Below are 12558 nucleotides of genomic sequence, written 5' to 3'. Positions count from 1 at the left end.
CACACACACATCAGCGGATCATAGTAGGTTAACAATACAGCTGACTCTGCAAACGACGCGCCCCCGTCCATGCCTTTGCTTTTACGCTCGCCGTTGTGATCGTGTGTGCTATGCGTGCGTGGCCTGCCGGTGCCGTATGCGTGTGTGGATGGCGCTGCCTGGGTGAGGGAGAGGGAGTGAGTGAGCCGTGTGCTGTGGCTTATCCTTGTCCTATGCGGATTTCACCACTGACTGCCCGCCCGAGCGGCTCGCATCATCTAGGGTAGGCCGGAATCTCAACGGTGACTTTCCCATTCAAGGAAACACTCACTGTTCGGCTGCTCTCTCACGTTTGCCGGATACAGGAGCGGAGGGGATAATTGTGGTTGCCCTGCTTAGCAGATCCCAGCGGAGGGGATATTATCGGGACTTGGAGAGGAGACAGCGAGGAGGCGAGGATGCTCTGTGTACACGGCGAGAGATGAGCGATGGGCAAGGTAAGCGGCGCGCTGAAATGACCGGGGGGGTCAGGTCCTTGGCTTTTTTGTGCCAATAATTCTCACTATCAGCGGGTATATATATTGCGAGATGCAGTCTGTAGTATGTTGAGCTTTGCTACGTTCATACATGTAACAAACAGCTCCAGTGGCAGCTGGCCTTGCACAGGAATCTGTGCTACACATGGCAGCCCGCTCAGGGAATCCACTGCAAGAGTGTGTATGTGTGTGAGTGTGTGGGGGTGGCGGTGGGGAGAGATGGAGGCTGGGTAATGCATTATGCAGACCCACAATGTGCGCTCTCCTCCTCCTCTCCATCGCCACCTGAATTACCGTTACACCTGCCAGCATAGCACGCATGCGCATCCTTAAATGTTGACGACGGGGTGACGTAGGTTTTGTGTTAGAGCATGTTGGCGCATCAGAGCCGGGCCATGTCGGCTCATAAGTCGGTGTGATCAAGGTGTAATATTTAAAATGAAAAAGTAGAATTTGCATTGTGCTATTCAGAGGCGTAGATTTCGGGGGGTGCAGGGGACAGGTCCCCCTTAATATTTACCCCCACCCACCCAAATAAAAACATGAAAGTGACACAGGACTTTAATTTTAACAAAATTAAAGACATAATTTAATGCAGAAAAGACACAAATTGATGCACAAAAAATCACCAAAATGCAGATAATTAAGTGTTTGATGCTCAAATTGTTTTGGGTGGAGGACCCCCAAACCCCCATTTCACAAGATCCCCCCAGTGTTGAATCAAAACGTGTGTCCTTGGTCCTCTTCAAATGATAGCACCCACAGATGACTGTGTCCCTGGAGTTGAGCATCACGACTTGAGTTGATGATTTCACCAGCTGACTCTTGTCTGAGTTGCTCCATGTTGATATAGTGACTGTGGCTCAGAGTGAATTAATGAGTCATTTGAATGTAGAGCTCATAGCTGTTGTCATTGTAGTCAAGTTGTTGCGTTACCCTCTGCTCCACAGTTTGTCCCTGGATGATTTCATAACCACTGTCTGTCTCTGTGCTGCGTGAGATTCGATCAAATACAGACGCTAAAACTGAGCTGCACAATATTTAAGAAAAGTCTCATTAACGATACTTCAAGATGGATTTATTAACGATACTTCAAGATGGATTTATTAACGATACTTCAAGATGGATTTTACTCATGTAACTCTGGTTAAAGAACACAAGCTGGTGTTTGTGGAACTGGGCACATTCATTGTTGCACTCTGACAATTTGTCATAATATCTGAACTTTTTCCTTATTTTAAAATACATTTCAGAGGGATTGTTGAAGCCTACTTTTACTTAACAGCTGTAGTTACACCATACTTTTCAGATGTTACATGACAGAAATCATTTAATAAAATATCACGCATTGTTATAGATTAAACTTCAGTACATGACGTGGTTAAAACCAACTACAACTTTAAACTGCAGCTTACATCTCAATGCAGTGATAGTACTTATTAATGTTTTAACAGTGACTAAGGCCACTTTTCATTATGAATAAATTTGCTTTTGATATGTTAACTACATTCTGTTGCTATTAATGCTTCCATACTTTTACATAAGTTAATTTTGGAGTGGATAATTGTTGAAGTGTAGGGTTGCTCTTACATATGATTTGACTTCTTCCACCACCACTGTCACATAGTGACTGTCAGCCTACCCATTACTAGCACACTGAATTTGTGAGGGTCAAATAAAAGGATGGAAAGAGCAATAGTTTCAAACAGCAGCAGCCCTTGATAAGCTTTGTATGTGCGTCTATGCCCGAACACAAAGCTGAAGATGATTTTGCAGAAAGGTGATACTGGATGAAGTTGCTGAGCTTCACTTTCTTCTTTATGCCCTTCATTCTCTCTCCCTCTCTCTCTGTCGCTCTCTCGCACATGCACACACTCTCAGACTTGTCCTCCGCTCTGAGTTTTCTGTGTCCCTGCTGTGTGCATCTCGGTTCCTCTGTGCTTCTGCTGATGTTTGCCTTTTCAGCAGGATGAGGCATCCTGTGACATGTTTCAGACTGACAGCCTTTGCAAACTGCTGTGAAGCAGCAGTGGACTGTGATGTTAAAATTAAATCGATCAAAGAGTGGTGCACAAGAGTCTTTAAAAAGTCAGTAATTGTTAAATATGATCATCATTAGTCGTCATGATTATAGCAGTCTTTTAATAATGTTACATTCAGAGCCAAAGGCATGGTTGGATCACAGAGGGGCCTTACTAGGCACAAGCTCAGGACCTTATAAGTCAGAGCTCTTGAACTGATTGACTGTCAGAGGGCTCAGTCAAATGTAGGGGTGTCCTAATCCCAGCTTTTTTATCTGATCCCAATTCCTTTACACAGAGCATCTACCCATACTTACTCTTATCCACTGTATTTTTTTTTCTTATTTATTTATTTATTTAGTTTCCGTCATAATACAACCACACAGACAAACATAGAATATAACAAACAACTGATAAAATGAATTTGAATGTGTGACTTTGGAGAGGATTTTTTTCTCCATCCCCAGCATGAACATGTCAGGTGCAGCAGCACTTTCAAATTGTGGTCAGGCTGCAAAATGCTGCTGGGAAAAGACGTCAGAAAATGCTGCCACAAATACTGTGAGCACAGGGAAGGCAGAGGGCCTTTTATGGGCCCTTTTGTCTCATAATCCAAATGTGGCATAAAAAAAAAATAAAAACCAAGTGAAAAAGCATCAGATTATCACAACATTGCATAACTATGACTTCAAAAAGGGATTTAGTCTCCATTCTCCTCGTTCTTGTAGCTAATATTAACAGATCATCAAATAAAAATATACTGTACCCTTTGAAAAATTTCTAAATTTGTTATACTGTGATTCATACATAATGTAGGAAATGATCAGTAACTAAAGTATGTTAGGTTTACAGACAAACTCTCTGTGGTGGTTTTGTTGATGCAGATGATGCCCTGATGCACCCAGGGGAAAAAATCTCAGAAACAGAACATTACCTTGTCAGTCAACATGTAACTTAGTTTAGTGAGCCGATGACTGATGAGAGGAGGTTAAGATCAGAGGGGTCGATCACCCCAGTGCAGCTTTGGTTTAGTGAGTAAAGGGTGCTCTGTGTCGGTGAAGGCTTAGTCGCAGGCAGTGGGAGAAGTATCACAGGAACCCTTAATGATCGATTCCCTTGTGTCCTCTCTGAAATATGAGTTTGGAAGAGAAAAATAGGTTGTGTGTGTGTGTGTGTGTGTGTGTGTGTGTGTGTGTGTGTGTGTGTGTGTGTGTGCACACGCGTGCACACACAGGCTGCTGTGTATGTGTGTTGGCCTGAATAAATTAAGCTGCCAAGAAGCTTCATCAGACACCTGAGTGCCAGAGCTTTTGTATGACCTACTTCCTGAGCGGGCACCAATTGTGAGCCACTCATTCAGTCACTATCATCAGTCATTGTTTGTATTGCTCAGTGTGTTCATACTGACATAAATAGCAAAGAAATAAATCATGGAGTGCAGCCGTTACAGTGACTTATTGTTCTTAGCCATGCTAGCAATATGGCCCTGTAAATGACAGTGTTGTCTTCAGGATGAAATGTAATAGCTTGGGTGGCATGGAGACAAAATTTCAACTTGTCCGATACTTTGGTTTCTGACCAGCTAAACATCACAAGTTAGAAATCAGAGAATCAAAGACACCCCTTGAAACTGCAAAACTTGCCTGAGAATAATCACAATTTAAAGTTTTCTTAAGTATCAATGTAATCTGGTAATAGTTAATAGTATTACTGGATTACACTTACTGTTTACATCCCAAAGCCTGAGCTACGCAGAGGCTCAGAATGTCCCATTGACAGGTTGGGGGACTTTGAATTTGCTAATTAGATCAAATTTAAAATGGCAAGAATGACGTAAAGTAACTTCTAGATTTTATATTGATTTTAGAATTGATATATCTATATTTAGTCATATATTGTCTCCATCTCTTTCTTCCAGGGGCATCCTTTAAGTCCTGACAGAGAAGAGGAGCCGTCATTGCCATAGCTACCTCTCCTCTCCTCTCCTCCTCCGGTCCACGTTCCCCCTTTCACTCCCTCTCTTCACCTGTTGAGTGTTTGTTTGTTTGCTTTCCACTTGCTATCCCTCTACATCCTCCGATTACCTGTCGCCATGACAACCTCAGCCCTGCGCCGGCAGGTGAAGAATATTGTGCACAACTATTCAGAAGCAGAGATCAAGGTAGTATAAATGAACAGTATTTTTTTTTTTTTTTTTAATGCCGTAGCTTTCATGTGTTAGACTTTGAGGAAGTGTAAAGTCATTTAAATGAACACTGACGTCATATCAGATCAACACACATGAGAAAAAAACTCTCCACTGCCTCCTCTCTGTCTTGTGTGATGCTTGTAATTGCTCACTTTTTGTGATACAAATATTCTGCGTGAGAAAAAACATTAAATTCATGAAATGTAAATGTGTAAATTCTTTGGTGATGTGTAGGTTCGAGAGGCCACCTCGAATGATCCATGGGGCCCGTCCTCGTCTCTCATGTCAGAGATTGCTGACTTGACCTTCAATGTGGTGGCATTTGCCGAGGTCATGGGCATGGTGTGGAAACGCCTCAACGACAGCGGCAAGAACTGGAGACATGTCTACAAGGTGACCTTGTGAAAGAATTCTGTCAAATTTGTCAGATTTCTCTGCATTTCTGTCAGCTTACCTTAACTTTAATTATTTCTTTAGCTCCCTTCTGACCACTCACCACCATTTCCCTCCCTTCATGTATCCCCTCTTAAATAATTTATTTAACCGTATTCTCTTGGGTTAACATTTGTGGTTCAGAGTGGAATATCTTGATGGATTTCCATTAAATGTACAACAAATATTTAAGGTCTCTAGAGGATATATATTAATGAGTGTGCTGGTCTGTTGACTTTTCTTCCAGTGCCACCAGCAGGTCAAAGTTTCACTTATCCTGTCAAATATTTCAACATTTACTCCATGGATTGGCACAAAATTTGGTACAGATATCCATGGCGCACAGATGATGTACCCTGCTGACTTTGGTGATCCTCTGACTTTTCCTTTTTGGCCATCATGAGGTTGACTTTTTAGTTCTGAATGATGTTTTCGCCAACCACAGCTGTACTTTGTGCCATGGTAAACATGGTAAACATTACACCTGGCTGTGGACATTTTGTCTTTCGTCTATCCATCTCATTGCATGTATTCCTACACAGTAGATGTATTTGATTATATTAATGTATTTTTCTACAATATGTAGAGTGTAGATTAATTTTGGAGTATCAGTGTGGTAATTAACATTTGACTCCAGGCCCTGACTCTGTTGGATTACCTGCTGAAGACAGGATCAGAGCGAGTGGCCCAACAGTGCCGTGAGAACGCATTCACTATTCAGGTACTGGACTGCAACAAGAGGTGAACCTCAGCAATCTGAATGCCTCAGGAACAGAGATTGGATTGTCATTAGTGTTACCTTGGCAACCACTTCTATTTCTGGGGTATAGTAAAGTATAATCAACAAATGCTAAATTACTATAAAACATTTCCTGATATATATATATATATATATATATATATATATATATATATACTCTGAATGTCTGTTATAATTTCTAAACAAACTGTCATGTTCCTGAGGACCAGATTACTGATGTTTTCCTGCAACTTTTTAACCACAACTTGAGTAGTACTTTTTTTCTTAAAGTTTAAGTTGATCTCTAAAAGATCATGAAAATCTTTTTTGTCTATGTGTGGTTCAGACGCTACGAGACTTCCAGTATGTGGACCGTGATGGCAGAGATCAGGGGGCCAATGTGAGAGAAAAAGCACGCCAACTGGTGTGTCTCCTCCGGGATGAGGAGCGGCTCCGCCAGGAGAGAAGTCAAGCCCTCAAGACCAAGGAGCGAATGGCTGGGGGAGGCAGTGGTGGGGGCGGAGGGGTGTACGGAGGGATACCGCCATCCTATCACCCAGGCAGACGAACAAGCCAGCCCAGCATGGCTGTTCTGTACGGGGAGGAATTCAGCCGCTCCAGAGGCTCTCCATCCTCCTTTAACTGTGAGTGTTCTGGGTATTTAAACCTGCAATGACTGATTTCTTTTTATGCCACTTGGAGGCAGCAGAAACAAGTTGCAAATACAATATTTACACATCATCACCTTTTGGATCAGTATGTTGAATTTGTCAACAAACAATTACTTATTTGTACATCCAGCAGTTACAGAGCATTAGTTTTTATTTGGAGTCATGTGTCTGTCTGTCCACCTGATGAATGTAAGTCCAATATTCAATCTCCCCAACTTGGGAAATATCTTACTCTTTGGCTAAGTTAGTCGCTAACTATGTCTGTTTGCTGTTTTGGCGCTGAGACAATAGTGTGCAGTGGATTTGTACAACTCCATGTGTTTGAAAACACTTCTTATGAAGCTTAAATCTCACCTGTGGTCACTTTCTCATTTTCTGGTACAGTATCTTCTTCGCCTCATTGTGGTGCACTAAGCCAGTGGTTCTCAACATTTTTTGTGTCAAAGACCTCTAAAGTGATGCAGATTAGGTCACAGACCCCTATGTGATAATATTTTAACTTTAGGGACCTCCATCCGAAAAGATTTGGGTTGTTAGATATGATTATCACCAGAATTCTATAGTTGTCAACTACCATTGAGGAGATAACTGTTGACGAAGTAAAACCTACGACCAGAATAGTCACTCTTATGACTCTTAAGGCCTTTGCACACTGAGTCTGTTTTTGTTCATCGCACGTCAAAAAATAAAAACGATCTCACATTGTGTCAATCACGTATGCACACTGAGTTCGAAAGGTTTGATTATCTGCGTTTTTCGCATCTGTCAAAAGCCTGTTTGACCAAGAATCAGTGAACAAAATGTGTTGGCGGGGCACAGCGACAAGACAGAGGAACGTGGCGCACAGAATCATTTCATAACTTAGCTCACTTTCAACAGGTCAGATAGTAATAATTAGGTGGATGATGAAGAAGAGGTGGAGGATGTGGACCGCACAGAACAGTAAAACACCTCGTAATCAGTGTGCAAGGTTTCTATGCGTAACGTCCGAATAAAACGGACACAGTTTTTCCATTGGATTTTGGATTAATGCAGAAAATCAGCTCTGTGGCAAACAAACGTTTATGATACTTACATGTTTTGTTCAGCAATATAATCTTCATAAATGAACATCACTTTATGATTTTCGAGGGCTTAATGCAAACCCCAGAAGTAATAAAGCTAGCATTAGGCTATAAACGAACTACACCACAGTTGCACGACGTGATGACAGTCTGTAGTTTCATTTCACTACTTGTCAGCAACCGCCTTTTTTAAGACACATAAGAGCTTTAAAATACCTGGCTGGCATATTTACTGACATATTTTATGTTGCCGAACAACACATGAAAGTCTCACAAGGTTATGTTAACCGCAGACCTAATTTCAGGCATCTGACAACAAAGTGACTTGGAGACGAGGGGACCATGAGTGCTAAAATGCTAACTCATTTCCAGGTTTTAGGATTTATTATTTGGGCAGTCTATTTAGTGGTCAAAGGTCAAGGTCACTGTGACCTCACAAAACATGTTTATGGCTGGGATGAAGGACAACACATCACACAAATGTCTAATAGGATAAAATGATGTAGTGATAAAATTTCAAATCTAAAAGGTCAAAGGTCAACTTAAATGTGACATCATAATGTTCTGCACAAAATACTTTCCTGGACATTATCCAACATCATAAATCAGGAACAGACGGGGAAACATTTGGTCAGATACTGAAATGGTGACTCTAATCTTGGGTGCCCACCTTAAACTCTGCTGATTGTGTAGATCTTCTGTGTTGCTGGGGGGAAGATGTGTGTGAAGCATCCATGTTGTCACAGACATGGATGTAAACTGTAACTGCAAGTTGACAGGTGCACAGAGACATACAACCTTAAAGTGGTAATTCTGGTTTTCATGATGTTATTTGATATGTTAGTATTATAGAGAAAAAATATTAAAGCCTGTTTAAAGTCTAAAGTTATCTGGAGCACTGAACAGCTTATTTCATGTGTTGGCGATTAATAAATGGATGAAGTGTTAAAAATACACACTTGTATTCAGGCTGATCCCTAATGAAATGCATTTTGCGCTGTAGCCCAGCACTCTGGACAATCCGCCACATAGATTATCAATACTGCAGTGTAGGCCTGAAAATATTCAAATCGGCCCCACACTTCCTGTGCTCTGTGTCTCTTTGCGTCCGCTCATGCACCCCCACGTCAATCTGACCATTTCTCCGCACGCACTGTCGTGTCTTCCTCCCTCAAACTCCCTCACTTGTTCCCTCTGCAGCCTCATCCTCGTCTCCTCGTGCCGCCTCAGACCTGGAGCAGGCTCGACCTCAGACAAGCGGCGAGGAGGAGCTGCAGCTCCAGCTGGCTCTAGCCATGAGCAGGGAGGAGAGTCAGAAGGTAAAACAACACACACACGTTATGATAATGTGTAATCTCCTTGAGCGTGTGACAGCATACCCTCCCTCCACACAGACGCTCTTCCCCTGCAATCGAGCCACACATGTCTTATTGCCTCTTGATGATTCCAGTAATGAAAATGTTGTTACAAACGCTCTGAACATTCGCCCACCTCCATCTAGCTAGCCCTTCCTTCCCCTGTTACCATAGAGATGGATGAAGACATACAACCAGATTGCTTTAAGCCTTAAGCCAAAAGGAACATGAGCAGGTACACACACACACACACTCAGATACACACTTCACTCCTTACCATTCAGTGTCAGCATTTATTAACCCTCTAGTGCGTGACATGGCTCTTACAGCTTTACTAAAATGCTTCTCTGTGGCCTTCCAATGACTTTCTACCTAACTTTCCTCTTCCTGAGCCAGTTTCCCCCACTCCAATACCTCTGCTGTATCTTCCACTGGCTCTCAAACATACCTCTCTCTTTTCTTTCACAAGATATGTTTAAACTTCTCCATAAAAACCATCCTCTGCATCATCTCCTGCTCTAAACCAGCCTCTGCTCTTTGTCAACTAAATATTTCAACAGCACAAAAAAGCCACCAGCGCTGCCTTCGTTTTGTTGGGCCAAACCAAAAACTATCTCACTAACGCTGGTGTGTATGTGCATGAGTGCGTGTGCATCCACGCTCATAGCCGTGGTGGTAATGTTGATGATGTCACGATGCCGCCCCTGCAGGAGCAGTGCTGTCGCCAAGGAGACGAGTCTCTGTTACAGAAGGCCCTGGATGAGAGCAGGAGAGAGAGTCAGTCGGGGACACAGGAGGTGAGTTTTTAAAATGTGTGTGCTGTACAGTATGAGTGTGGGTGCATGCGTGCTACATGAGTGTTTGTGTGTGCATGGAGAGGTGGGCGGGTGCATTTGTAGGTGGTTTTTTGGCAGGCATTTAGAGAATGAAGTGGAGTTTATAGTGTGGACTGTGGGATATGGAGGGAAACGAGACAAAAAGACATGGATCAGCATAATGAGGGAGGTTTGAGAGAGAAACGGTGAAGAGCTGAGAGAGGAGAAAGAGGTGCCTGCTGAATGATAATGACTTTGTCTTGTCTAACCTTGAGCTCAGCATGACATTTCCCTGAAAGCATACTCCTTATCGTGTTGCACGCAAGCCCCTTTACTCATTGGCCTGTCAACAAGCCAATCAGAGTCACCAGCTGTCTTATGTAAAGGTCCTCATGGCTGGTAATTGGTCATATTACGCTGCTTATCGCAGAAATCCTGATACTTTCAGGTGCCCCATAGAAAAAGCATGGATATAAAGACCAGGGAAATGGCTTTCTGACTGATGTAATTCCTGATATATTCACAAGTCAGATAGATGTTATATATCATCGTGTCTTGTATCACCACACATTCAAATGTGACATTTAATTTATGGCCTTTTATCTGATGCCTTAGTGTACAATTTGCAAAGGGTGTAGCAAGATTAAATTCTTAAAGATCCCCATTGGATATGGTTTAAGAGATATAGAAATAAATTATAGCTGCTGTGCAGCGATGGGTTGGGTCCGGGCATTTTTAGGCAATTCTGAGCAACAAGCAGAAGAATTGGAAGACATTTAGGAATTTAGCAACACAATCTGCCTTTTGCATCAGCTGAGGCTTGAACTCACAACCTCTGAGACTATGAATCAATTTCTCATTGAGCTAATTAGTCATTGACAATTCATGTGTAGCTTCACAAATTGACTAAGCCAGACGTGCAGGTTTAGCAGCCGTCCATGCATGGAAAAGCAGATTTTCAAACCACTGTAAAAAATTCAGTCATCGAAACAAAAATCTGAAAATACACATATTGCATCTAGACAGCATGGAGATGTTGGTAATTTGTTTTAACAATGATTGATTTGCTTCATAAGTGAAAAACTGATGTTTAACTAGTTGAGCTATGTGCAAAGTGAGAAGCTTCAGATGGCTTCACACTGAAGTATTGACACTGGATCTTTGTGCAAAGTTTGGTTTATTTTCAAGCATGAGAAGGCAGGTTTTCTAGCAGAAAAAAGACTTGAAGATGCTGCACAGCGATCAGTCACGCTCAGGCAATTTTAAGCAATAAGCTGAGTTTACAGCTGAGGATATCTGGCATGAGACTGGACCTTTGTGCAAAGTTTGGTGAGTTTTCACCCATGGGAAATATGATTTCCTCGGAAGAAGAAGAAGAAGAAGACGAAAGAAGAAGAAGAAGAAGAAGAAGAAGAACAAGAAGAATACCTAGGATTACAATAGTGTCCTGGCAGCTTAGCTGCCCGGACCCTAAAAACTGTAAAAAATGCCCCACTTGGAATAACAGTTTGTGTCCACTGCTTCTTAAAATGACATGTACTTGCTCTCCCTCACTGAATCCAGAATCTATGACCTGGTCCACATGCACACAGATATTTTTCTATGCATTTTAGCCTGTTGTCCATACACAAGTTGTGTTTTAGGTCACTTAAAACTCCGTCAAGGGCGTAAATTTTCAGTAACTCTGTTTTTAGTGTTGACAGGTGGACAGGGAAAACTGAGTCTTTGGACTGTAACTGTGTGCTGTTATCTCCTTTGTGAGGCGTCACGATATTCTATGGCTTATTATGGCCAACAGAATACTGGTTCTAACCTCGCTAACAGGACTTTTTACATGTTCACACATAAATGTACAGTTACTCTACCACTATATTTAAGAACAGAGGCATCAGAAGTATAATATTTTTTGATTTACTGCTGAACACAAGCTGTCCCTTACTTCACTGAAAAGTCTATTCTTAGTGTATGTTCACTGGATGTTTCAATTTCCACATCACACTTGTGTAAGCTTCATAATGAACCACAATAGGCTTCAAAATAAGTTGTGATGTCACAAATTTTGCTGATACATACACATCGTAAACTGATAATTAAGATGAACAGAGAGAAACTTTCCTTCATCAGCAGATGGATGTGAAAACAAACTGCACAGTGACACTCAGCTCAAACATCAAAGTAAAGCAACAAAAAGCAGAACACATTTTGACTGAAGGGGGACTTTAAATAGTTAACATTCAACCGAATATTGAGAAGAAACAGATCATTCTCAAGAAAATGGACATTTCAGTCAGACAGACTTTCAGGTTTCACATGTGAACAACTAATACTGACAGTTCTCCTCCTGTAACTTAATAGGTTTATATTAAATTGTAGTTGTGCAGAGTTGAGGGATCAGAGATGGATCCAAGAGAGATGATACATGTGGTGATATGTGGTTGTTGCTGTTAAATATACAGTATCTCACATAAGTGAGTACACCCCTCCCATTTTTGCAAATATTTCATTATATCTTTTCATGGGACAACACTATAGAAATGACACTTTGATATAACTTAAAGTAGTCAGTATACAGCTTGTATAATAGTATAGATTTACCTTCCTCTGAAAATTACTCAAAACACAGCCATCAACATCTAAACAGCTGGCAACATAAGTGAGTACACCCCACAGTGAACATGTCCAAATTGTGCCTAAAGTGTCAATATTTTGTGTGCCAACCATTTTTATCTAGCACTGCCTTAACCCTTTTGGGCATGGA

General features: G+C 41.7%; 1 protein-coding gene across 1 annotated transcript in view; it reads left to right on the top strand.

The window, feature by feature from the left end:
* Positions 1–130: 130 nt before the first annotated feature.
* epn3b (epsin 3b) overlaps positions 131–12558 on the top strand; it is an 18788-nt gene continuing 6360 nt past the window's right edge. The window contains exons 1-7 of the mRNA XM_050045546.1: positions 131–476; positions 4455–4697; positions 4959–5117; positions 5794–5877; positions 6242–6539; positions 8831–8949; positions 9696–9782. Of these exons, the coding sequence (XP_049901503.1) occupies positions 4629–4697; positions 4959–5117; positions 5794–5877; positions 6242–6539; positions 8831–8949; positions 9696–9782 (816 nt within the window). The 5' untranslated portion in view covers positions 131–476; positions 4455–4628. The remainder of the gene's footprint in view (positions 477–4454; positions 4698–4958; positions 5118–5793; positions 5878–6241; positions 6540–8830; positions 8950–9695; positions 9783–12558) is intronic.

Source organism: Epinephelus moara, chromosome 5, assembly GCF_006386435.1.
Source record: "Epinephelus moara isolate mb chromosome 5, YSFRI_EMoa_1.0, whole genome shotgun sequence".
NCBI classification, from domain to species: Eukaryota; Metazoa; Chordata; class Actinopteri; order Perciformes; family Serranidae; genus Epinephelus; species Epinephelus moara.
This window is presented reverse-complemented; position numbering and strand designations above follow the sequence as displayed.